This window comes from Oncorhynchus tshawytscha, linkage group LG24 (genome assembly GCF_018296145.1).
Source record: "Oncorhynchus tshawytscha isolate Ot180627B linkage group LG24, Otsh_v2.0, whole genome shotgun sequence".
NCBI lineage: Eukaryota > Metazoa > Chordata > Actinopteri > Salmoniformes > Salmonidae > Oncorhynchus > Oncorhynchus tshawytscha.
In genome coordinates this window covers 34,146,229-34,173,266 of record NC_056452.1, presented here as the reverse complement: position 1 = coordinate 34,173,266, position 27,038 = coordinate 34,146,229, and the positions used below count along the sequence as shown (strand labels likewise).

At 41.9% G+C, this 27,038-nt stretch overlaps 1 protein-coding gene across 10 annotated transcripts in view; it reads left to right on the top strand.

The window, feature by feature from the left end:
• Window positions 1–27,038, top strand: part of LOC112223211 — a 107,150-nt gene that overhangs the window by 65,153 nt on the left and 14,959 nt on the right. For 6 of the 10 annotated variants that reach the window (XM_042305715.1, XM_042305710.1, XM_042305707.1 and 3 more), the window contains 7 exons: window positions 642–3,155; window positions 5,912–6,049; window positions 8,499–8,576; window positions 17,813–17,899; window positions 18,548–18,725; window positions 18,895–19,140; window positions 25,650–25,868. In XM_042305715.1, the coding sequence (XP_042161649.1) occupies window positions 642–3,155; window positions 5,912–6,049; window positions 8,499–8,576; window positions 17,813–17,899; window positions 18,548–18,725; window positions 18,895–19,140; window positions 25,650–25,868 (3,460 nt within the window). Of the gene's footprint in view, window positions 1–641; window positions 3,156–5,911; window positions 6,050–8,498; window positions 8,577–17,812; window positions 17,900–18,547; window positions 18,726–18,894; window positions 19,141–25,649; window positions 25,869–27,038 lie in introns of those variants that run through there. The other 4 variants (XM_042305709.1, XM_042305708.1, XM_042305711.1 and 1 more) reach the window with 4 other exon arrangements.

The window sequence follows — 27,038 nt, the reverse complement described above, 5'->3', positions numbered from 1 at the left end:
CCTCGCCCCTCTAACCCTGTCTCTTCTCCTCCCTGTCTCCTCTCTTATCTCCGCCCCTAGGACTCTCCTCTCCCTCTCCATTCCTATCTAATATCCTCTCTCCTCCTCTTCCCTCCTCCTTCTCCCTCCCTCTCCATCCCTGTCTCCTCTCTATCCCTGTCTCCTCTCCTCTCTATCCCTGTCTCCTCCTCTCTATCACTGTCTCCTCTCCTCTCTATCCCTGTCTCCTCTCCCTCTATCCCTGTCTCCAACCCTCTCTAACCCTGTCTCCTCTCCTCTCACTCTCTAACCCTGTCTCCTCTCCTCTCCCTCTCTATCCCTGTCTCCTCTCCTCTCCCTCTCTATCCCTGTCTCTTCTCCTCTTCCTCTCTATCCCTGTCTCCTCTCCTCTCCCTCTCTATCCCTGTCTCTTCTCCTCTCCCTCTCTAACCCTGTCTCCTCTCCTCTCCCTCTCTAACCCTGTCTCCTCTCCTCTCTATCCCTGTCTCCTCTCCTCTCTATCACTGTCTCCTCTCCTCTCTCTTTTCCTGTCTAATATCCTCTCTCCACTCCTCTCCTCTCCCTTCCCTCTCTACCCCTGTCTCTACTCATATCTCCTCCTCTCCTGTCTAAACCTGTGTTCTGTCCTCCTCTATTTAAAGGACAACAACATGACATCAGCTCCTGCATACGAGAGTATGTTACTGCCCCGCCTCCACACCAAGACCTCCTCCTCTTCATCCCCCTCCTCCTCCAGGGCTCCTCAATCTTGCGTCTCTTTCCCCTCCTCCCTGCCCAAGAACACCTCCATCTTTTCTAGTCTAAAGATAAGGAGCAAGAAGAGGAGAAGGAAGAGAGACGCTGGCCGCCACACCATTCAGAAAATCATGGTTGTAGAGGGGGAGGAGCAGACAGAGGTGGCATGTCCTGCTGAAGCTGCACCCCAGCAAATCACGCTGTACGACACCCAGACCTGGCCAATGAAGGAGGGCCGGAGGAAGAAGAAGAGCCTATTAAAGGCCGACGGGGTGGGCCCAGGGCAGGGGGTGGAACTCGTGGACTACATGGATAACCCATTGGCCAGGGATATTGAAGATGAATGTTCTGGGGTGTCCACTGTCAGCCCCTATGCAGTGACAGAGGCAGTCTCTATAGCTCCACCCAGGGGCCAGGTGAGGAGCCACTGCAGGTTCCTGTCTCTGGGGTCTGTTTTGACCTTCGACCTCTCCAAAGACATGAGGTTGATCCCCAGTATACAGGATGTCATCACTATAGGACTCCCAGAACACAGGGGAACCTCCAACCCAAACCTCAATCCCAACCCTCACACAGAGACACATGCAGCCCTCAGCTCTTTCAAACATACCCGCTCCCCTCCCTCAGACACGCACAGAGCACCAGATAATGAGGCCGTCACTACTTACAGATATGAAACAATGACACAGATTCAGACACAGCCACTACTGACACTGACACAGCCACTACTGACACAGACACAACCACTACCGACACAGACACAACCACTACTGACAAAGATACAGACACAGACACAACCATTACTGACACAGACACAGCCACTACTGAGACAGACACCGACACAAATACTAAAACAGACAAAGCCACTGACACAGGCTATTCAGCTGGAGCCTCTGTCTAATCTAGATACAGATTTTCCTCCTCCTCCTCCTCCTGCCCTGGATGAGGACTGGGATCAGAACGTATCAAGCAATGACCTATCCCTAACACAGATCCAGACCGTACTCCAGGAGCCTGAGCAGGAGTGGTCGGAGCTCATCTTCAGCAAGCAACCACCAATCACAGCTTATTGCCCAAAGAGTCCCACTCCAATGAACCGAGACCATTACAATTACATGGAAATGACCATGGTTAGTAGAAGTCCCATTGTAAAGAGCAAGGACCCCTGTCCCTCCTCAGCCTATCAGAACCATGAGAGCAAGGACCCCTGTCCCTCCTCAGCCTATCAGAACCATGAGAGCAAGGACCCCTGTCCCTCCTCAGCCTATCAGAACCATGAGCGCAAGGACCCCTGTCCATCCTCAGCCTATAAGAACCATGAGAGCAAGGACCCCTGTCCATCCTCAGCCTATCAGAACCATGAGAGCAAGGACCACTGTCCCTCCTCAGCCTATCAGAACCATGAGCACAAGGACCCCTGTCCATCCTCAGCCTATCAGAACCACGAGTGCCTCATTCAGGACCTCAATGGACACCAGTACCATCATAGGTTGAAGACCCATAGAGAGAGTGTTGACCTCCAGGAGACCAGCCAGGCTTCTCAGATGGTTGTGAATCTGAAGGTCAGTGGGTTAGGGAGTATGATGCAAGACTCAATGGACTCTGGCATCTCTGGTGTCACCAACTCTGGGAGCTTGAAGCTCAATGCACCTGATGTTCTCCAAGAGCCCCAGCCCATGAGGACTGTGGTGGGGAGGCTAGTGTCTCTGGAGGAGGGGCGTATGGAGGATGTGTCCACACCCAGGGGAAATCCCACAGCAACCCCAGCTCCTGCCCACCCAGAGACAAAAACAACACCCAGAAACAGACACCACCAGACAGAGACAGAACTCGACTCTGATCCGGTCGACCCCGACCTCACCATCCATCCAGACCACCAGCAGTTTGAGGAGGTAGAGGAGGAGCTGGAGGACATCTGGAACCATAGCAATGGCTACAGACAGAGTATCTCCTCTGACATCATGTACCAGCCACACCAAGAGGAGGAGGAGGGGGGAAGTAGCAACACCCCAGGACTGACCACAGACCCCCTCTCACCCCCCCAGGCCCAGCCCCAGGCTACCCCCTACAGAAAGCTGATAACAACTTCTGCCCCTAACCTTCTGGTGGCTGAATTCACACTCCCCTCATCCCTCCAAACCCTACTGGGGTACAACCAGCACCAGAACCAAGACCAGGGCTTTAGCCAAGACCCTAACTCCAGAGAAGAGCTCCCTATGCTGGCTAACAGAGACATGAGGTCCTGGGCAGCTTTCCCTAGTCAGGACCAACCCTGGAGGACAACAGCACTGGTCAATGAAACGGCAGCAGAACCAGTCAAGCTACCGGAAATGGAGGACCAGAAGAGATATATCTACCAGTATAGAGAGGAGGAGGAAGAGGATGAGGAGGAGAAGATGGAGGACACAGGTTGTCCAAAGGTGAGGTCTACTTTTGACAGGCTCACTGACTTTGACCTCAGAGATCACTGAGCTACTGTTTTCTCTACTCTACTGTCTCTACTCTACTGTCTCTACTCTTCTGTCTCTCCTCTGTCTCTACTGTCTCTACTCTGCTGTCTCTACTCTACTGTCTCTACTCTGCTGTCTCTACTCTGCTGTCTCTACTGTCTCTACTCTACTGTCTCTACTCTACTGTCTCTACTCTGCTGTCTCTACTCTGCTGTCTCTACTGTCTCTACTCTACTGTCTCTACTGTCTCTACTGTCTCTACTCTGCTGTCTCTACTCTACTGTCTCTACTGTCTTTACTCTACTGTCTCTGCTCTGCCTTCTCTACTCTACTGTCTCTACTCTGCTGTCTACTGTCTCTACTCTGCTATCTCTACTGTCTCTACTCTACTGTCTCTACTCTACTGTCTCTACTCTACTGTCTACTCTTCTGTCTCTACTCTACTGTCTATACTCTGCTGTCTCTACTCTGCAGTCTCTACTCTACTGTCTCTACTCTGCTGTCTCTACTGTCTCAACTCTGCTGTCTCTACTCTGCTGTCTCTGCTCTACTGTCTCTGCTCTGCTGTCTCTACTGTCTCTACTCTGCTGTCTCTACTGTCTCTACTCTGCTGTCTCTACTCTACTGTATCTACTTTGCTGTCTCTACTGTCTCTACTCTGCAGTCTCTACTCTACTGTCTCTACTGTCTTTACTCTACTGTCTCTGCTCTGCCTTCTCTACTCTACTGTCTCTACTGTCTCTACTCTGCTGTCTACTGTCTCTACTCTGCTATCTCTACTGTCTCTACTCTACTGTCTCTACTCTACTGTCTACTCTTCTGTCTCTACTCTACTGTCTATACTCTGCTGTCTCTACTCTGCAGTCTCTACTGTCTCAACTCTGCTGTCTCTACTGTCTCTACCTGCTGTCTCTACTCTGCTGTCTCTACTCTGCTGTCTCTGCTCTACTGTCTCTACTGTCTCTACTCTACTGTCTCTGCTCTGCTGTCTCTACTGTCTCTACTCTGCTGTCTCTACTGTCTCTACTCTACTGTCTCTACTCTGCTGTCTCTACTCTACTGTCTCTACTCTGCTGTCTCTACTCTACTGTCTCTACTCTGCAGTCTCTACTCTGCTGTCTCTACTCTGCTGTCTCTTCTCTACCTTCTCTAGTTTGCTGTCTCTACTCTACTGTCTCTCCTCTGCTGTCTCTACTCTGCTGTCTCTACTGTCTCTACTCTGCTGTCTCTAGTCTGCTGTCTCTACTCTACTGTCTCTACTCTGCTGTCTCTACCCTACTGTCTCTACTCTACTGTCTCTACTCTACTGTCTCTACTGTCTCTACTCTACTGTCTCTACTCTACTGTCTCTACTCTGCTGTCTCTACTCTGCTGTCTCTACTCTGCTGTCTCTAGTCTGCTGTCTCTACTCTACTGTCTCTACTCTACTATCTCTACTCTGCTGTCTCTACTGTCTCTACTCTGCTGTCTCTACTCTGCTGTCTTTTCTCTACCTTCTCTAGTCTGCTGTCTCTACTCTACTGTCTCTACTCTGCTGTCTCTACTCTGCTGTCTCTACTGTCTCTACTCTGCTGTCTCTAGTCTGCTGTCTCTACTCTACTGTCTCTACTATGCTGTCTCTACTCTACTGTCTCTACTCTGCTGTCTCTACTCTACTGTCTCTACTCTACTGTCTCTACTGTCTCTACTCTGCTGTCTCTAGTCTGCTGTCTCTACTCTGCTGTCTCTACTCTGCTGTCTCTACTCTGCTGTCTCTACTCTCTACTGTCTCTACTCTACTGTCTCTACCCTGCTGTCTCTACTCTACTGTCTCTACTCTACTGTCTCTACTCTGCTGTCTCTACTGTCTCTACTCTGCTGTCTCTTGTCTGCTGTCTCTACTCTACTGTCTCTACTCTGCTGTCTCTACTCTACTGTCTCTACTCTGCTGTCTCTACTCTACTGTCTCTACTCTGCTGTCTCTACCATCTCTACTCTGCTGTCTCTAGTCTGCTGTCTCTACTCTACTGTCTCTACTCTACTGTCTCTACTCTGCTGTCTCTACTCTACTGTCTCTACTCTGCTGATGACTGTAAGGACCCGCCTTTTCTTCATCTGAGCACTTTGATTGGAGGAGTGATGAGCACACGGTGGGAGGCCTTGGACTTGGGATGCACCTGGATGTTTACTACTCGACTGTCTCTACTCTACTGTCTCTACTCTGCTGTCTCTACTCTGCTGTCTCTACTGTCTCTACTCTACTGTCTCTACTGTCTCTACTCTGCTGTCTCTACTCTACTTTCTCTACTCTACTTTCTCTACTCTGCTGTCTCTACTCTGCTGTCTCTTCTCTACCTTCTCTAGTCTGCTGTCTCTACTCTACTGTCTCTACTCTGCTGTCTCTAGTCTGCTGTCTCTACTCTACTGTCTCTGCTCTGCTGTCTCTACTTTACTGTCTCTACTGTCTCTACTCTGCTGTCTCTAGTCTGCAGTCTCTACTCTACTGGCTCTACTCTGCTGTCTCTACTCTACTGTCTCTACTCTACTGTCTCTACTCTACTGTCTCTATTCTGCTGTCTCTACTGCATCTTAGTTGTATCTCTTATCACTGTTTCACTCTTTTTTATGTACAACTGTTATCAATTTTCTCTTGACAGTAACAGACAAATGACTCCATTCAGCAAATACTTAAATAAACTCAGTGAATGTCAATCTTGACCCTGAGAGGACCTCTCCCCTCTCTCCAGGACCCATCAATGAGTCTGCTGTCTGTCCACATGGGTCTGCACGGAAACAATCAGCGAGCTACAAGTTGTGGCACTCTGGAAGGTGTGATGGAAAAGCATGGAGAGAGTCTGGCCACAGGGGGGCGATGTGGCACTATGGTGAGAGGCCTGGAGGAGCAGAGACAGAGACTGGCCACAGGGGGACAATGTGGCACTATGGAGGGTGACCTGGAGGAAAAGACAACACAGTCATACAGCTAGTTAGTCATCTAGTTAGTCATCTGGTTAGTCATCTGGTTAGTCATCTAGTTAGTCAACTAGTTAGCAATCTAGTTAGTCATCTAGTTAGTCATCTAGTTAGTCTAGTTAGTGTTCTAGTTAGTAAACTAGTTAGTCAGCTAGTTGTTCATTGAGTTAGTAATCTGGTTAGTAATCTCGTTAGTCCTCTAGTTAGTCAACTAGTTAGTCAACTAGTTAGTCAGCTAGTTAGCCATCTGGTTAGTCATCTAGTTAGTCATCTGGTTAGTCATCTACTTAGTCTAGTTTGTCCTCTGGTTAGTCAACTAGTTAGTCAACTAGTTAGTCAGCTAGTTTGTCATATGGTTAGCCATCTGGTTAGTCAACTAGTTAGTCATATAGTTAGTCATATAGTTAGTCATATAGTTAGTCATATAGTTAGTCTAGTTAGTCTAGTTAGTCATATGGTTAGTCAACTAGTTAGTCAACTAGTTAGTATAGTTAGTCCTCTAGTTTGGCAACTAGTTAGTCAGCTAGTTAGTAATCTAGTTAGTCATCTAGTTAGTCTAGTTAGTGCTCTAGTTAGTAAACTAGTTAGTCAGCTAGTTGTTCATTAAGTTAGTAATCTGGTTAGTAATCTAGTTAGTCCTCTGGTTAGTCAACTAGTTAGTCAGCTAGTTAGCCATCTGGTTAGCCATCTGGTTAGTCATCTAGTTAGTCATCTGGTTAGTCATCTAGTTAGTCATCTGGTTAGTCATCTACTTAGTCTAGTTAGTCCTCTGGTTAGTCAACTAGTTAGTCAGCTAGTTTGTCATATGGTTAGCCATCTTGTTAGTCAACTAGTTAGTCATATAGTTAGTCATCTGGTTAGTCATATAGTTAGTCTAGTTAGTCATATGGTCAGTCAACTAGTTAGTCAGCTAGTTAGTATAGTTAGTCCTCTAGTTTGGCAACTAGTTAGTCAGCTAGTTAGTCATCTAGTTAGTCATCTGGTTCATCATCTAGTTAGTCATCTGGTTAGCCATCTGGTTAGTCATATAGTTAGTCATCTAGTTAGTCATCTGGTTAGCCATCTGGTTAGTCATATAGTTAGTCATCTAGTTAGTCATCTGGTTAGCCATCTGGTTAGTCATTTAGTTGGTCATCTAGTTAGTCATCTGGTTAGCCATCTGGTTAGTCATTTAGTTGGTCTTGTTAGTGCTCTGGTTAGTCAACTAGTTTGTCAGCTAGTTAGTCATCTTGTTAGCCATCTGGTTAGCCATCTGGTAAGTCTGGTTAGTCCTCTAGTTAGTCAGCTATTTAGTCAGCTAGTTAGTCATATATTTAGTCAGCTAGTTAGGCACATGTTTAGTCAGCTAGTTAGTCAGTTAGTTAGATATCTAGTTAGTCAGCTAGTTAGGTATATATTTAGTCAGATAGTTAGTCAGCTAGTTAGTCAGCTGGTTAGTCATCTGGTTAGTCTTCTAGTTATTATAGTTAGTCAGCTAGTTAGTCAGCTAGTTAGCGAGTGAATAAAAGTGACATTTTTGTGTCTGGTTGGGATGTGTTGATCTCTGGCTGATATTGGGATGTATTGATCTCTGGCTGATATTGGGATGTGTTGATCTCTGGCTGATATTGGGATGTGTTGATCTCTGGCTGATATTGGGATGTGTTGATCTCTGGCTGATATTGGGATGTGTTGATCTCTGGCTGATATTGGGATGTATTGATCTCTGGCTGATATTGGGATGTATTGATCTCTGGCTGATATTGGGATGTATTAATCTCTGGCTGATATTGGGATGTGTTGATCTCTGGCTGATATTGGGATGTATTGATCTCTGGCTGATATTGGGATGTGTTGATCTCTAGCTGATATTGGGATGTGTTGATCTCTGGCTGATATTGGGATGTGTTGATCTCTAGCTAATATTTGGATGTATTGATCTCTGTCTGATATTGGGATGTGTTGATCTCTGGCTGATATTGGGATGTGTTGATCTCTGGCTGATATTGGGATGTGTTGATCTCTGGCTGATATTGGGATGTGTTGATCTCTGGCTGATATTGGGATGTATTGATCTCTGGCTGATATTGGGATGTGTTGATCTCTGGCTGATATTGGGATGTATTGATCTCTGGCTGATATTGGGATGTGTTGATCTCTGGCTGATATTGGGATGTATTGATCTCTGGCTGATATTGGGATGTATTGATCTCTGGCTGATATTGGGATGTGTTGATCTCTGGCTGATATTGGGATGTATTGATCTCTGGCTGATATTGGGATGTATTGATCTCTGGCTGATATTGGGATGTATTGATCTCTAGCTGATATTAGGATGTGTTGATCTCTTTGGTCATGTATTTCTTTCAAACCTGTCATCAGAATGGGAGTGGGTCTGAGCTGCAGACGATGGAGGGAACTCTGGAGAGGAAACACAAGCTGCAGCTGGGAGGGAAGAAGGTGAGAGGGGAACAATACAACAGATATTGCATTTATACTACATTTACAAGCGATACTACTACATTTATGCTTTATACTACATTTACACTCTATATTACATTTACACTCTGTGCTACATTTACACTCAATACTACATTTACACTCAATACTAGGTTTACACTCTATATTACATTTACACTCTATACTACATTTACACTCAATACAACATTTACACTATGCCCAACATTTACAATCTATATTACATTTACACACTATACAAAATGTACACTCTGTGCTACATTTACACTCGTTACAGCATTTACACTCAATGCTACATTTACACTCTATACTCCAAAAGGTACACTCTGCACTCCAACATTTACACTACATACTACATTTACATTCTATACTAAAACATTTACACTATACACTACAAGATTTACACTCTACAACACATGTGCACTGTATAGTACAATGTTTACACTCTGTGCTAGACACATGTATAGTATGTACTGCACAATACTACAGACACTACAACATTTACCCTCTACACTATATTTATGCTCTATACTATAGTTACGCTCTATACTGTAGTTACACTCTATACTATAGTTACTCTATTCTATAGTTACACTCTACTGTAGTTAGACTCTATACTATAGTTACTCTATTCTATAGCTACACTCTATACTATAGTTACACTCTATTCTATAGTTACACTCTATTCTATAGTTACACTCTATTCTATAGTTACTCTATACTATAGTTACTCTATTCTATAGTTACACTCTATTCTATAGGTACACTCTATACTATAGTTACACTCTATACTATAGTTACACTCTATTCTATAGTTACACTCTATACTATAGTTACACTCTATTCTATAGTTACACTCTATACTATAGTTACTCTATTCTATAGCTACATTCTATAATATAGTTACTCTATTCTATAGTTACACTCTATACTATAGCTACACTCTATACTATAGTTACTCTATTCTATAGTTACACTCTATACTATAGTTACACTCTATTCTATAGTTACACTCTATACTATAGTTACTCTATTCTATAGTTACACTCTATACTATAGTTACACTCTATTCTATAGTTACACTCTATACTATAGTTACTCTATTCTATAGTTACTCTCTATACTATAGTTACTCTATTCTATAGTTACACTCTATACTATAGTTACTCTATTCTATAGTTACACTCTATACTATAGTTACACTCTATACTATAGTTACTCTATTCTATAGTTACACTCTATACTATAGTTACTCTATTCTATAGTTACTCTCTATACTATAGTTACTCTATTCTATAGTTACACTCTATACTATAGTTACTATATGCTATAGTTACACTCTATACTATAGTTACTCTATTCTATAATTACTCTATACTATAGTTACTCTATTCTATAGTTACTCTCTATACTGTAGTTACACTCTATTCTATAGTTACACTCTATTCTATAGTTACTCTATACTATAGTTACTCTAGTTTCTATAGTTACACTCTATACTATAGTTACACTCTATACTATAGTTACACTCTATACTATAGTTACTCTATTCTATAGTTACACTCTATACTATAGTTACACTCTATACTATAGTTACTCTATTCTATAGTTACACTCTATACTATAGTTACTCTATTCTATAGTTACACTCTATACTATAGTTACACTCTATACTATAGTTACTCTATTCTATAGTTACACTCTATACTATAGTTACTCTATTCTATAGTTACACTCTATACTATAGTTACACTCTATACTATAGTTACTCTATTCTATAGTTACTCTATACTATAGTTACTCTATTCTATAGTTACACTCTATTCTATAGGTACACTCTATTCTATAGTTACACTCTATTCTATAGTTATACTATAGTTACACTATACTATAGTTACTCTACTATAGTTACACTCTATACTATAGTTACACTCTATAGTTATTCTATAGTTACACTCTATACTATAGCTACACTCTATACTATAGTTACTCTATTCTATAGTTACACTCTATACTATAGTTACTCTATTCTATAGTTACACTCTATACTATAGTTACACTCTATACTATAGTTACTCTATTCTATAGTTACTCTATACTATAGTTACACTCTATACTCTATAGTTACACTCTATACTATAGTTACACTATCTATACTATAGTTACTCTATACTATAGTTACACTCTATACTATAGTTACTCTATACTATAGTTACACTCTATACTATAGTTACACTACTATAGTTATTCTATAGTTACACTCTATACTATAGCTACACTCTATCTATAGTTACTCTATTCTATAGTTACTCTCTATACTATAGTTACTTTATTCTATAGTTACACTCTATACTATAGTTACTCTATTCTATAGTTACTCTCTATACTATAGTTACACTCTATACTATAGTTACTTTATTCTATAGTTACACTCTATACTATAGTTACTCTATTCTATAGTTACACTCTATACTATAGTTACTCTCTATACTATAGTTACTCTATTCTATAGTTACACTCTATACTATAGTTACTCTATTCTATAGTTACACTCTACTGTAGTTAGACTCTATACTATAGTTACTCTATTCTATAGCTACACTCTATACTATAGTTACACTCTATTCTATAGTTACTCTCTATACTGTAGTTACACTCTATTCTATAGTTACACTCTATTCTATAGTTACTCTATTCTATAGTTACTCTCTATACTGTAGTTACACTCTATTCTATAGTTACTCTCTATACTGTAGTTACACTCTATACTATAGTTACACTCTATTCTATAGTTACACTCTATACTATAGTTACTATATGCTATAGTTACACTCTATACTATAGTTACTCTATTCTATAATTACTCTATACTATAGTTACTCTATTCTATAGTTACTCTCTATACTATAGTTACACTCTATACTATAGTTACACTCTATACTATAGCTACACTCTATACTATAGTTATACTCTATACTATAGTTACTCTATTCTATAGCTACACTCTGTTCTATAGTTACACTCTACTACTATAGTTACACTCTATTCTATAGTTACACTCTATACTATAGTTACACTATACTATAGTTACACTCTATTCTAAAGTTACACTCTATTCTATAGTTACACTCTATACTATAGTTACACTCTATACTATAGTTACACTCTATACTATAGCTACACTCTATACTATAGTTACACTCTATTCTATAGTTACACTCTATGCTATAGTTACACTCTATTCTATAGTTACACTCTATACTATAGTTACACTCTATACTATATAGTTACACTCTATTCTATAGTTACACTCTATACTATAGTTACACTCTATTCTATAGTTACTCTATTCTATAGCTACACTCTATACTATAGTTACACTCTATGCTATAGTTACACTCTATTCTAAAGTTACACTCTATACTATAGTTACACTCTATACTATAGTTACTCTATACTATAGTTACACTCTATACTATAGCTACACTCTATACTATAGTTACACTCTATTCTATAGTTACACTCTATGCTATAGTTACACTCTATTCTATAGTTACACTCTATTCTATAGTTACACTCTATTCTAAGTTACACTCTATTCTATAGTTACTCTACTATCTATACTATAGTTACTCTATTCTATAGTTACACTCTATACTATAGTTACACTCTATTCTATAGTTACACTCTACACTGTAGTTACTCTATTCTATAGTTACACTCTATACTATAGTTACACTCTATTCTATAGTTACACTCTATACTATAGTTACACTCTACACTGTATTTACACTCTACTACATTTATTCTCGATACTACATTTATACTCAATGCTACATTTAAATTCTATATTACAAAATGTACACTCTACACTTCAACGTTTACACTCTATACTACATGTACAGTCTATAATACATTTACAATCTATACAAAAACATTTACACTCTATACTACAACATCTACACTCTATACAAAATATTTAAACTCTATACCACATTTACACTCTATAAGAAACTAGCCAGAAGCTAGCCAGGAGCTAGCCAGAAGCTAATCCAGAAGCTAGTTCAGAAGCTAGTTAGCTTCTTTACTGGCAAATTGTTAGTATTCAGCTAACCACGGTTTGTGGTCATCAGCTATCCTTTAGCTCGAAAATCTATCGCCAGTTTTGTACGGTGCAGCGCAGCGCAGCTCGGAACGGAACATACCGGACCAATTTTTCTCTCCATGTCCCTGGATTTCAACCAACCGCTAACTCTGGACATTCATACCTGGATCTCACAGCTAGCTAGCTGCTATCCGTGTGACTATAGGCTTTCGTCGATTCCGGAGCAAACATCAATTATTCAGCTAGCCAGCTCCGTCAATCACTCCTGAGTTCCATCAATCACTCCTGGGCTGCAGTCACCTATCCGGACCCGTTTTACTGCCTACGCGGAGCCCCACCGGGCCTTCACAACTGGACTGCTGACGTTATCTACCCGAAGGAGTTATCCGGCTGGCTCCTCCGTCGCGACGTTACCTGAACGCCCATCTGCGGCCTGCTAACCGTTAGCTGTCTTATCGGCTGCTATCTGAATAGACAATCGGACAATTTATTTATTTATTTTTATTATTATTATTATGTTTTCTTCTTGGGCCTCTATAACTATATCTATTGTTTTTATTTTTGTTGTTGTTGTGTGATTTGGATTAATCCCCTCTACCACACGGAACCCCACTAATCTACTGACGGAACGCAAGAGGTGGCTAATAACAGACCTCCATCCTATGCTAGCTTGCTACCGATGGCTGGGCTAGCTGTCTAAATCGCTGTGACCCCCAACCAACCTCTCCACTCACCGGACCCTTTTGATCACTCGACTAAGCATGCCTCTCCTTAATGTCAATATGCCTTGTCCATTGCTGTTCTGGTTAGTATTTATTGGCTTATTTCACTGTAGAGCCTCTAGCCCTGCTCACTATACCTTATCCAACCTATTAGTTCCACCACCCACACATGCAATGACATCTCCTGGTTTCAATGATGTTTCTAGAGACAATATCTCTCTCTTCATCACTCAATAGCTAGGTTTACCTCCACTGTATTCACATCCTACCATACCTTTGTCTGTACATTATACTTTGATGCTCTTTTATCGCCCCCAGAAACCTCCTTTTTGCTCTCTGTTCCAGACGTTCTAGACGACCAATTCTTATTGCTTTTAGCCGCACCCTTATTCTACTCCTCCTATGTTCCTCTGGCGATGTAGAGGTGAATCCAGGCCCTGCAGTGCCTAGCTCCACTCCTATTCCCCAGGCGCTCTCTTTTGACGACTTCTGTAACCGTAATAGCCTTGGTTTCATGCATGTTAACATTAGAAGCCTCCTCTCTAAGTTTGTTCTATTCACTGCTTTAGCACACTCTGCCAACCCGGATGTTCTAGCTGTGTCGGAATCCTGGCTTAGGAAGACCACCGAAAATTCAGAAATTTAAATTCCAAACTACAACATTTTCAGACAAGATAGAACTGCCAAAGGGGGCGGTGTTGCAATCTACTGCAAAGATAGCCTGCAGAGTTCTGTCCTACTATCCAGGTCTGTACCCAAACAATTTGAACTTCTACTTTTAAAAATCCACCTCTTTAAAAACAAGTCTCTCACCGTTGCCGTCTGCTATAGACCACCCTCTGCCCCCAGCTGTGCTCTGGACACCATATGTGAACTGATTGCCCCCCATCTATCTTGAGAGCTTGTGCTGCTAGGCGACCTAAACTGGAACATGCTTAACACCCCAGCCATCCTACAATCTAAACTTGATGCCCTCAATCTCACACAAATTATCAATGAACCTACCAGGTACCTCCCAAAGCCTTAAACACGGGCACCCTCATAGAAATCAAAAAATGCCTTCCTAACCATCTTAAATAAACATGCCCCATTCAAGAAATTTAGAACCAGGAATAGATATAGCCCTTGGTTCTCCCCAGACCTGACTGCCCTTAACCAACACAAAAACATCCTATGGCGTTCTGCATTAGCATCGAACAGCCCCTGTGATATGCAGCTGTTCAGGGAAGCTAGAAACCATTATACACAGGCAGTTAGAAAAGCCAAGGCTAGCTTTTTCAAGCAGAAATTTGCTTCCTGCAACACTAACTCAAAAAGTTCTGGGACACTGTAAAGTCCATGGAGAATAAGATCACCTCCTCCCAGCTGCCCACTGCACTGAAGATAGGAAACACTGTCACCACTGATAAATCCACCATAATTGAGAATTTCAATAAGCATTTTTCTACGGCTGGCCATGCTTTCCACCTGGCTACTCCTACCCCGGTCAACAGCACTGCACCCCCAACAGCAACTCGCCCAAGCCTTCCCCATTTCTCCTTCTCCCAAATCCGTTCAGCTGATGTTCTGAAAGAGCTGCAAAATCTGAAACACTACAAATCAGCCGGGCTAGACAATCTGGACCCTTTCTTTCTAAAATTATCTGCCGAAATTGTTGCCACCCCTATTACTAGCCTGTTCAACCTCTCTTTCGTGTCGTCTGAGATTCCCAAAGATTGGAAAGCAGCTGCGGTCATCCCCTCTTCAAAGGGGGGACACTCTTGACCCAAACTGCTACAGACCTATATCTATCCTACCATGCCTTTCTAAGGTCTTCGAAAGCCAAGTCAACAAACAGATTACCGACCATTTCGAATCTCACCATACCTTCTCTGCAATCTGGTTTCAGAGCTGGTCATGGGTGCACCTCAGCCACGCTCAAGGTCCTAAACAATATCTTAACCGCCATCGATAAGAAACATTACTCTGCAGCTGTATTCATTGATCTGGCCAAGGCTTTCGACTCTGTCAATCACCACATCCTCATCGGCAGACTCGACAGCCTTGGTTTCTGAAATGATTGCCTCGCCTGGTTCACCAACTACTTATCTGATAGAGTTCAGTGTGTCAAATCGGAGGGTCTGCTGTCCGGACACCTGGCAGTCTCTATGGGGGTGCCACAGGGTTCAATTCTTGGACCGACTCTCTTCTCCGTATACATCAATGAGGTCGCTCTTGCTGCTGGTGAGTCTCTGATCCACCTCTACGTAGACGACACCATTCTGTATACTTCCGGCCCTTCTTTGGACACTGTGTTAACAACCCTCCAGGCAAGCTTCAATGCCATACAACTCTCCTTCCGTGGCCTCCAATTTCTCTTAAATACAAGTAAAACTAAATGCATGCTCTTCAACCGATCGCTACCTGCATCTACCCGCCTGTCCAACATCACTACTCTGGACGGCTCTGACTTAGAATACGTGGACAACTACAAATACTTAGGTGTCTGGTTAGACTTTAAACTCTCCTTCCAGACCCATATCAAACATCTCCAATCCAAAGTTAAATCTAGAATTGGCTTCCTATTTCGCAACAAAGCATCCTTCACTCATGCTGCCAAACATACCCTTGTAAAACTGACCATCCTACCAATCTTCGACTTTGGCGATGTCATTTACAAAATAGCCTCCAATACCCTACTCAACAAATTGGATGCAGTCTATCACAGTGCAATCCGTTTTATCACCAAAGCCCCATATACTACCCACGCTCTCTGTACGCTCTCATTGGCTGGCCCTCGCTTCATACTCGTCGCCAAACCCACTGGCTCCATGTCATCTACAAGACCCTGCTGGGTAAAGTCCCCCTTATCTCAGCTCGCTGGTCACCATAGCATCTCCCACCTGTAGCACACGCTCCAGCAGGTATCTCTCTAGTCACCCCCAAAACCAATTCTTTCTTTGGCCGCCTCTCCTTCCAGTTCTCTGCTGCCAATGACAGGAACAAACTACAAAAATCTCTGAAACTGGAAACACTTATCTCCCTCACTAGCTTTAAGCACCAACTGTCAGAGCAGCTCACAGATTACTGCACCTGTACATAGCCCAATTTAGCCCAAACAACTACCTCTTTCCCTACTGTATTTAATTAATTTATTTATTTTGCTCCTTTGCACCCCATTATTTTTATTTCTACTTTGCACATTCTTCCATTGCAAATCTACCATTCCAGTGTTTTACTTGCTATATTGTATTAACTTTGCCACCATGGCCTTTTTTTGCCTTTACCTCTCTTCTCACCTCATTTGCTCACATCGTATATAGACTTGTTTATACTTTATTATTGACTGTATGTTTGTTTTACTCCATGTGTAACTCTGTGTCGTTGTATCTGTCAAACTGCTTTGCTTTATCTTGGCCAGGTCGCAATTGTAAATGAGAACTTGTTCTCAACTTGCCTACCTGGTTAAATAAAGGTGAAATAAATAAAATAAAAAAATAATACATGTACACTCTATAGTACAACATTTAGGTTCTATACTACCATATTTACACTCTATAATACAACATTTAGGTTCTATACTACCATATTTACACTCTATACTACAGTATTTCATCTCGATATTACATTTACAATCTATACCCTATGTACATTCTATACTACAGACACTACACCATTTACACTCTATTCTACACACACTACACCATTTACACTCTATACTACACACACTACACCATTTACACTCTATACTACAGACACTACACCATTTACACTCTATACTACACACACTACATCATTTACACTCTATACTACACACACTACATCATTTACACTCTATACTACATTTACACTCTATACTACAGACACTACACCATTTACACTCTATACTACACACACTACACCATTTACACTCTATACTACACACACTACACCATTTACACTCTATACTACAGACACTACACCATTTACACTCTATACTACAGACAGTACACCATTTAAACTCTATACTCCATCATGTACACACTATACTACATTGACACTGTATACTACAGCCATTAAATCTACTCTCTACACTACAACATCTACAACATTTACAGAGAGTTAATATGTCTGTCTGTCTTTTCTAGGCCAGGTCTCCAGATAGTTAATGTGTCTGTCTGTCTGTTCTAGGCCAGGTCTCCAGATAGTTAATGTGTCTGTCTGTCTGTTCTAGGCCAGGTCTCCAGATAGTTAATGTGTCTGTCTGTCTGTTCTAGGTCTGGTCTCCAGATAGATAATGTGTCTTTCTGTTCTAGGTCTGGTCTCCATCTAGATAATGTGTCTGTCTTTTCTAGGCCATGTTTCCAGATAGATAATGTGTCTGTCTTTTCTAGGCCATATTTCCAGATAGATAATATGTCTGTCTATTCTAGGCCAGGTCTCGAGCATGGAGCTCCCATCATGCAGTGCTTTACAAACAGACACTCTGCTTCTACCAAGACAGAAAGGATACACTGAGGGTGAGACAAGGCAGGATGCTAGTTCAGACATAAAAGGTCAAATAGGGGTTGCTGGTACTTGTCGTCTTTCATACATGTTTCAGTGTGTTACCTGTGGTTTATAATATACGTGTCAATGTGTTTCCTGTGGGTGATAACATACATGTGTCAATGTGTTTCCTGTGGGTGATAACATACATGTGTCAATGTGTTTCCTGTGGGTGATAACATACATGTCAATGTGTTTCCTGTGGGTGATAACATACGTGTCAATGTGTTTCCTGTGGGTGATAACATACATGTGTCAATGTGTTTCCTGTGGGTTATAACATACATGTGTCATTGTGTTTCCTGTGGGTGATAACGTACTTGTTATCAACCCGGGTTATGAGTCAACCTGCTCATCACTAACACAGTCGCGCTGTCTGAAGGATAAGACATGGGTTTATGTCTGTCTTGTTCTCTCTTCATAGTTACATCTTGAAACATCCATACAAACCATGTGTTTATAAATGATTCCATTAAGGTCCTTGTCCTTGTGTTGTGAGATGGGACGCCAGTTGACAGTGATCAGAAATGTGATTTATTCTACAATGTTTCAGAAGACAATTGTATTCTCAGTAGTCCCAAATGGACACAATTGTCCAGTAATGTCCCTGTGTCCTCCAGAACTGTGTGTGTGGCCTGTCTCTAACCCTGACGGGTGCAGAATGTGTCTCAGCCCCAGAGAACACTAAGAAACCACAGTGTTTCAGTCTGCGCTTAAGAGACGGCTCAGAGTACCTCCTCAACCCAGCAAACCGATTCATGATGAAGAAATGGATGCTGAAAATACAAGCCAACAGTGGTAAACACAAAATATACAGCATCTCATTTCTATGGGTAAACACAACTATTGAGTAAAAAGTCTGCAATATTATAGTCATAATGAACAGAGAGTTAATATATGCCACCTGTTATGTATTTAACATGCATTGACTATAGCTCTTGTCTGTGTATCTGTGTGTTTCCTGTAGTGTCCAGTGAGCATGTCTCCTCCATGACGTCACCCAGCGACCTCTTGGTTCAGGACCCCCCCGCCCCCTTCACCACCTCTTTCCTCTCACAAAGTACCAGCACAGGGACGGACAGAGCCAAGGAGATAGTTGTCCTGACCAGAGAGACCAGAGAGACTCACCGTCAGATCCCTCAGTTGCACCCAGAGAAACAGCAGGACCCAACATCCTCATCACATACAGGCCGTCGTGGTAAAGGCCGTCGTGGTAAGAGTCTGGCTCTGGGATATACAGAATCAACCGGAAGTAGGATGGATCCAAAGTACTATTTATTACTTGTAGATGATTTAAGGACACAACGGGTACTCTAATATACTATCACTATACTACCGGTATACTGGTACTCTAATACACTATATTACTGGTATTCCGGTACTCTAATACACTATACTACTGGTATATGGGTACTCTAATACACTATACTACTGGTATATGGGGACTCTAATACACTATTACTATACTACTGGCATTCTGGTACTCTCATACACTTTACCACTGGTATACTGGTACTCTAATACACTATACTACTGGTATTCTGGTACTCTAATACACTATACCACTGGTATATGGGTACTCTAATACAATATACTACTGGTATATGGGTACTCTAATAGACTATACTACTGGTATCCTGGTACTCTAATACACTATGCTACTGGTATCCTGGTACTCTAATACACTATATTACTGGTATTCTGGTACTCTAATACACTATACTACTGGTATTCTAATACACTATACTACTGGTATATGGGTACTCTAATACACTATACTACTGGTATTCTGGTATTCCAATACACTATCATTATACCACTGGTATTCTGGTACTCTAAACACTATACTACTGGTATTCTGGTACTCTAATACACTATACTACTGGTATACTGGTACTCTAATACACTATACTATTGGCATTCTTGGTACTCTAATACACTATCACTATACCACTGGTATTCTGGTACTCTAATACACTATACTACTGGTATATGGGTACTCTAATACACTATACTACTGGTATATGGGTACTCTAATACACTATCATTATACCACTGGTATTCTGGTACTCTAAACACTATACTACTGGTATTCTGGTACTCTAATACACTATACTACTGGTATACTGTTACTCTAATACACTATACTACTGGTATTCTTGGTACTCTAATACACTATCATTATACCACTGGTATTCTTGGTACTCTAATACACTATCACTGTACCACTGGTATTCTGGTACTCTAATACACTATACTACTGGTATATGGGTACTCTAATACACTATACTACTGGTATATGGGTACTCTAATATACTATCACTATACCACTGGTATTCTGGTACTCTAATACACTATACTACTGGTATTCTGGTACTCTAATACACTATACTACTGGTATTCTGGTACTCTAATATACTATACTACTGGTATACTGGTACTCTAATACACTATACTATTGGTATACTGGTACTCTAATACACTATACTACTGGTATACTGGTACTCTAATACACTATACTATTGGTATTCTTGGTACTCTAATACACTATCACTATACCACTGGTACTCTGTGAAAACCAGTAGCATGGACAAGATAGAATAAATCAGTTATTTATTCAGATGTGGCTCTGGGCTTAGCTATACCAAACTATAGAAACTAACGGAGCATGGCTTTGTGTCCGTAGTCATACCTTTACAATGCAGAACACAGGTCGTCTGTCTCACAACCCGTTAGTGTCTGTAGTCACACCTTTACAATGCAGAACACAGGTCGTCTGTCTCCCAACCCGTTAGTGTCTGTAGTCACACCTTTACAATGCAGAACACAGGTCGTCTGTCTCCCAACCCGTTAGTGTCTGTAGTCACACCTTTACAATGCAGAACACAGGTCGTCTGTCTCCCAACCCGTTAGAATCGAAAAACAGATTTTACAGCTACATTTTCTTCTTTCTGGCACAGATTCATGGGACGATCTTAAAGTGGTACACACAAATTATCAATACATACTTTGACAATTTCAACATAAACCCTATTTAATGTGCAAATAAAAAATGCACAGAAAATGGATTGTTTGCAGTATGGATGAGATGAGATGGAGGTCATTACCACCAAAATAAATGATTAGGCCTTTTTTAGGTGTGACGCAGAATGTCACATCACATCAACGTGTGCCAGGGCTAAAAAAGGTTTGGGAACCACTGCTTCGTAGAATACCTGTTTGATGTCCTGTCAAATGGAGAAGGTGCAGGTATAGAAGTTACCACTAGGTGGACTCAGAGAAGCACTCAGTGACAGTTACTGCCAAGTTCCTATGGTCTGATTGAACAGCAGTAGCTTATCAGAACTGTGTAGACAGCTGACCGCTGTCACTATATACTTATACGGGTTACAAACTGCAACCCGCTTTGAGTAAGAAATCATGAATGTATTCACATGAAATGCCTTGGTCCGCAGCGGGTCTCTCGGTGAACAGGGTAGACTTGGAAAGGGGGCTGGGCCTTTTTGCGGTACGCTTTTAAGTCTCCGATTGTCCGAAATGGTTCCAATAAGTCTTCTACTTTTGTCCTTCTTCGTAGTTGTCTGGTATTCGGTGTTGTGAAGTCCTGAACAGAACTAGAGAGTTGATTTTCCTTCCAATTCGCTCTTGAAGATGCTTCTTTGAAGATAGGCTAGCTGGCCGTATCAATGGTTCAATGTGGTGACGAGAGTCGCGTAACACGATGGTTTGAGCAGACTAACAGGAAGGTCCTACTTAAATTTGCTTTCGAAGATACTTTATTTAGGACAGCTAATCAGCTGTACCAGAGATTGTCCTGGAGGTGAGTTTATCGTTTCCACCTAGTGTTGAGAGTCAAAGTTCAAACCACTTTAAACAAGCAGCTGCAGCATAATGTTTTATGGTCTAACATGGTCTTTTGCTTGAAAGGGGTGGTTCCGGCAGGGTGACACGTTCTCTGGGCGGTGACTGCTCACTGTACAAAGTTGTGGAAAACAATGATCTCTTATAGATTCTAAAATCACATCCCTCTTTTAAAAAAAAAACACTTTCAAAATTGTTCATATTATATGCACAATGCATAGTATGGAAACCTCATATATGTAGTGGCTATACTTTCCAAGTTACAGTATTTCCTTTATAATATTTTTAACGACATCACAAAATAACAAACAAAATGACATTAGTGTTCTATAGATGACCTCTGACCATTTCCCACGTTCTATGTTAGAAATATAGTTCCAGTAGTTGCTTTTGAACGTGTTAGAGTTTCTGCAGGAAAAGGTCTGTGGAGACAAAGCACATTCCTTTGGTGAATTTGGAGAGGGCAGGCCTGGATCTTCTCCCTTGATTTACAACAGGACGTGAGTTGTTAATCCCCTCTAGTTCTTTCCTTCCCCCTCTACGGGTGAGAGGAGGTCTGATTGAAGTTATTCATTGCAAACCTGATCTGAACTATTTGGATTCTACTGGACAGTCATGACATTGTGTTTCTTGGCCCAGCAAGTCTCTTCTTCTTATTGGTGTCCTTTAGTAATGGTTTCTTTGCAGCAATTCAACCATGAAGGCCTGATTCACACAGTCTCCTCTGAACAGTTGATGTTGAGATGTGTCTGTTACTTGAACTCTGTGAAGCATTTATTTGGGCTGCAATTTCTGAGGATGGAACTCTAATGAACGTATCCTCTGCAGCAGATGCAACTCTGGGTCCTTTCTGATGGCGATCCTCATAAGAGCCAGTTTCATCATAGCGCTTGATGGTTTTTGCGACTGCACTTTTGCGGATTGACTGACCTTCATGTCTTAAAGTAATGATGGACTGTCGTTCTTGCCATAATATGGACTTTTACCAAATAGGACTATATTCTGTATACCACCCCTACCTTGTCACAACACAACTGATTGGCTCAAACGCATTAAGAAGGAAAGAAATTCCACAAATTAACTTTTAACAAGGCACACCTGTTAAATTAAATGCATTCCAGGTGATTACCTCATGAAGATGGTTGAGAGAATGCCAAGTGTGTGCAAAGCTGTCATCAAGGCAAAGGGTGGCTACTTTGAAGAATCTCAAAAATAAAATATATTTGGGTTACTACATGAGTCCATATGTGCTATTTCATAGTTTTGACGTCTTCACTATTATTCTACAATGTAGAAAATAGTAACAAATAAAGTAAAACCCCGGAATGAGTAGGTGTGTCCAAACCTTTGACTGGTAGTGTAACCTGACCAAAAATATAAACAGAACATGTAAAGTGTTGGTCTCATGTTTCATGAGCTGAAATAAAAGACCCCAGAAATGTTCCATATGCACAAAAAGCTTATTTCTCTCAAATTTTGTGCACATCCCTGTTAGTGAGCATTTCTCCTTTGATAATCCATCCTCCTGACAGGTGTGGCATATGAAGAATCTGATTAAACAGCATGATAATTACACAGGTGCACCTTATGTTGGGGACAATAAAAGGCCACTCTAAAATGTGTAGTTTTGTCACACAACACAATGCCACAGATGTCTCAAGTTTTGAGGTAGCATGCAATTGGCATGCTGACTGCAGGAATATCCACCAGAGAATTGAATGTTAATTTCTCTACCATAAGCCAACTCCAATGTCATTTTAGAGAATTTGGCAGTACGTAGAACCAACCTCACAAACGCAGACCACTTGTGACCACACAGACACGTCATAAAAACAGCTCCAGGAATCTGAGGGCCCGGGAATAGGCTCATTGATGATACAACGTTGGAAGTTCGCTAGCAACAGCTTCTCGACAGATCCAGTCGATGATTTGATACAATGTTGCACTTCACTAGCAAGAGGTCAAGACCGTTAGAAAGGGAGACAGACAGGCGGAGAAGATAGATGAATATGAATGAAAGAACCAGAATTTTCATCAGGATGTCGGCTTCAGGCCGATGTATTTGACTTAGTTAACGATGGAAGTTATAGGCCTACTGCTACATTGGTCTATAGGTTATCTCTGAGTTATAGACCTACTGCTACATTGGTCTATAGGTTATCTCTGAGTTATAGACCTACTGCTACATTGGTCTATAGGTTATCTCTGAGTTATAGACCTACTGCTACATTGGTCTATAGGTTATCTCTGAGTTATAGACCTACTGCTACATTGGTCTATAGGCTATCTCTGAGTTATAGACCTACTGCTACATTGACCTATAGGTTATCTCTGAGTTATAGACCTACTGCTACATTGACCTATAGGTTATCTCTGAGTTATAGACCTACTGCTACATTGACCTATAGGTTATCTCTGAGTTATAGACCTACTGCTACATTGGTCTATAGGTTATCTCTGAGTTATAGACCTACTGCTACATTGGTCTATAGGCTATCTCTGAGTTATAGACCTACTGCTACATTGGTCTATAGGTTATCTCTGAGTTATAGACCTACTGCTACATTGACCTATAGGTTATCTCTGAGTTATAGACCTACTGCTACATTGACCTATAGGTTATCTCTGAGTTATAGACCTACTGCTACATTGACCTATAGGTTATCTCTGAGTTATAGACCTACTGCTACATTGACCTATAGGTTATCTCTGAGTTATAGACCTACTGCTACATTGACCTATAGGTTATCTCTGAGTTATAGACCTACTGCTACATTGACCTATAGGTTATCTCTGAGTTATAGACCTACTGCTACATTGACCTATAGGTTATCTCTGAGTTATAGACCTACTGCTACATTGGTCTATAGGCTATCTCTGAGTTATAGACCTACTGCTACATTGGTCTATAGGTTATCTCTGAGTTATAGACCTACTGCTACATTGACCTATAGGTTATCTCTGAGTTATAGACCTACTGCTACATTGACCTATAGGTTATCTCTGAGTTATAGACCTACTGCTACATTGACCTATAGGTTATCTCTGAGTTATAGACCTACTGCTACATTGGTCTATAGGTTATCTCTGAGTTATAGACCTACTGCTACATTGACCTATAGGTTATCTCTGAGTTATAGACCTACTGCTACATTGACCTATAGGTTATCTCTGAGTTATAGACCTACTGCTACATTGACCTATAGGTTATCTCTGAGTTATAGACCTACTGCTACATTGACCTATAGGTTATCTCTGAGTTCTACACTCTCATGTCTGTAGCCTCCAATGGATCATGGTGTATCAATATGTCCATATGAGGCTGGGGCTCTCGCTCTAGCTAAATTTTAACATTGCGTTTTTTAAAAATGTTATCCCCTGTGTTGCAGTGACCACAAAGACGCTCCTCTTTGGTTAGCCATGTCTTTTTGTGTCTCCCTTTTTATCCAATTGGTGGTCGCTGAGCTTGGTCAGGATCTGTCTCTGTTTTATAGCTGACATTCAGGACTCTTTTCAGGGTTCAGCTCTTGGGTTTCCACTGCTTTGAATTGCAGGGATGTTTTGTGGCTTCAGTACAAATGGTGACAACATTTTAATTTTCTCTCCCCCTGTCTCTCTCTCACCATCCATCGCTCCCCCTCTCTCTCCTCCCTCTGTCCCCTCCCACTTCTCTCTCCTCTCTGTCTCGCTCCCTCCCCCAATCTCTCTCGCCTGTTCCCCCCTCCCCCCCCTCCTCTCTCCTCTCCCGTCTCTCTCCGATCGCTCTCCTTTTCTCTCTCCCCCATCCCGCTGCCTCTCTCTCTCTGTTCCACACTCTCTCTATCCCCCCTGTCTCTCTCTCTCTCCCCCCACTTTGTCTAGAAGATAACTATGACTCCCAGAGACAGAAACTGTGTGGTAGATACAGGGAGAACAGCCCTTCCTCCTTGCACTCCTCCATCTCTCCTTTCTCCCTCCACAACTCCTCCTCCATCCCTCCATTCTCCCTCCACTCCTCTGTCTCTCCTCCTTTCTCCTCTGTCTATAGAGGTGGTCAGGACTGGCTCAGTCAAGTGAACAAGTGTCACTCATTTACCTCAGGTAAGTAACACATCACAGACACTAATGCAAGTTCCTCTCAACTCACTAATACCTGAATACCCCACTATAACTAGACTGACCACCCCACTATCACTACACTGCCCACTCCACTATCACTACCCACCTAGTTTAACACACTGACCACCCCACTATCACTACACTGACCACCCCACTATCACTATACTGACCACCCCACTATCACTACCCACCTAGTTTAACACACTGACCACCCCACTATCACTACACTGACCACCCCACTATCACTACACTGACCACCCCACTATCACTACCCACCTAGTTTAACACACTGACCACCCCACTATCACTACACTGACCACCCCACTATCACCACACTGACCACCCCACTATCACTACCCACCTAGTTTAACACACTGACCACCCCACTATCACTACACTGACCACCCCACTATCACTACACTGACCACCCCACTATCACTACACTGACCACCCCACTATCACTACACTGACCACTCCACTATCACTACACTGACCACCCCACTATCACTACCCACCTAGTTTAACACACTGACCACCCCACTATCACTATACTGACCACCCGACTATCACTACACTGACCACCCCACTATCACTATACTGACCACGCCACTATCACTACACTGACCACCCCACTATCACTACACTGACCACCCCACTATCACTACACTGACCACCCCACTATCACTACCCACCCAGTTTAACACACTGACCACCCCACTATCACTACACTGACCACCCCACTATCACTACACTGACCACCCCACTATCACTACACTGACCACCCCACTATCACTACACTGACCACCCCACTATCACTACCCACCCAGTTTAACACACTGACCACCCCACTATCACTACACTGACCACCCCACTATCACTACACTGACCACCCCACTATCACTATACTGACCACCTCACTATCACTACACTGACCACCCCACTATCACTACACTGACCACCCCAATATCACTACACTGACCACCCCACTATCACTACACTGACCACCCCACTATCACTACCCACCCAGTTTAACACACTGACCAACCCACTATCACTATCCACCTAGTTAAACACACTGACCACCCCACTATCACTATACTGACCACTCCACTATCACTACACTGACCACCCCACTATCACTATCCACCTAGT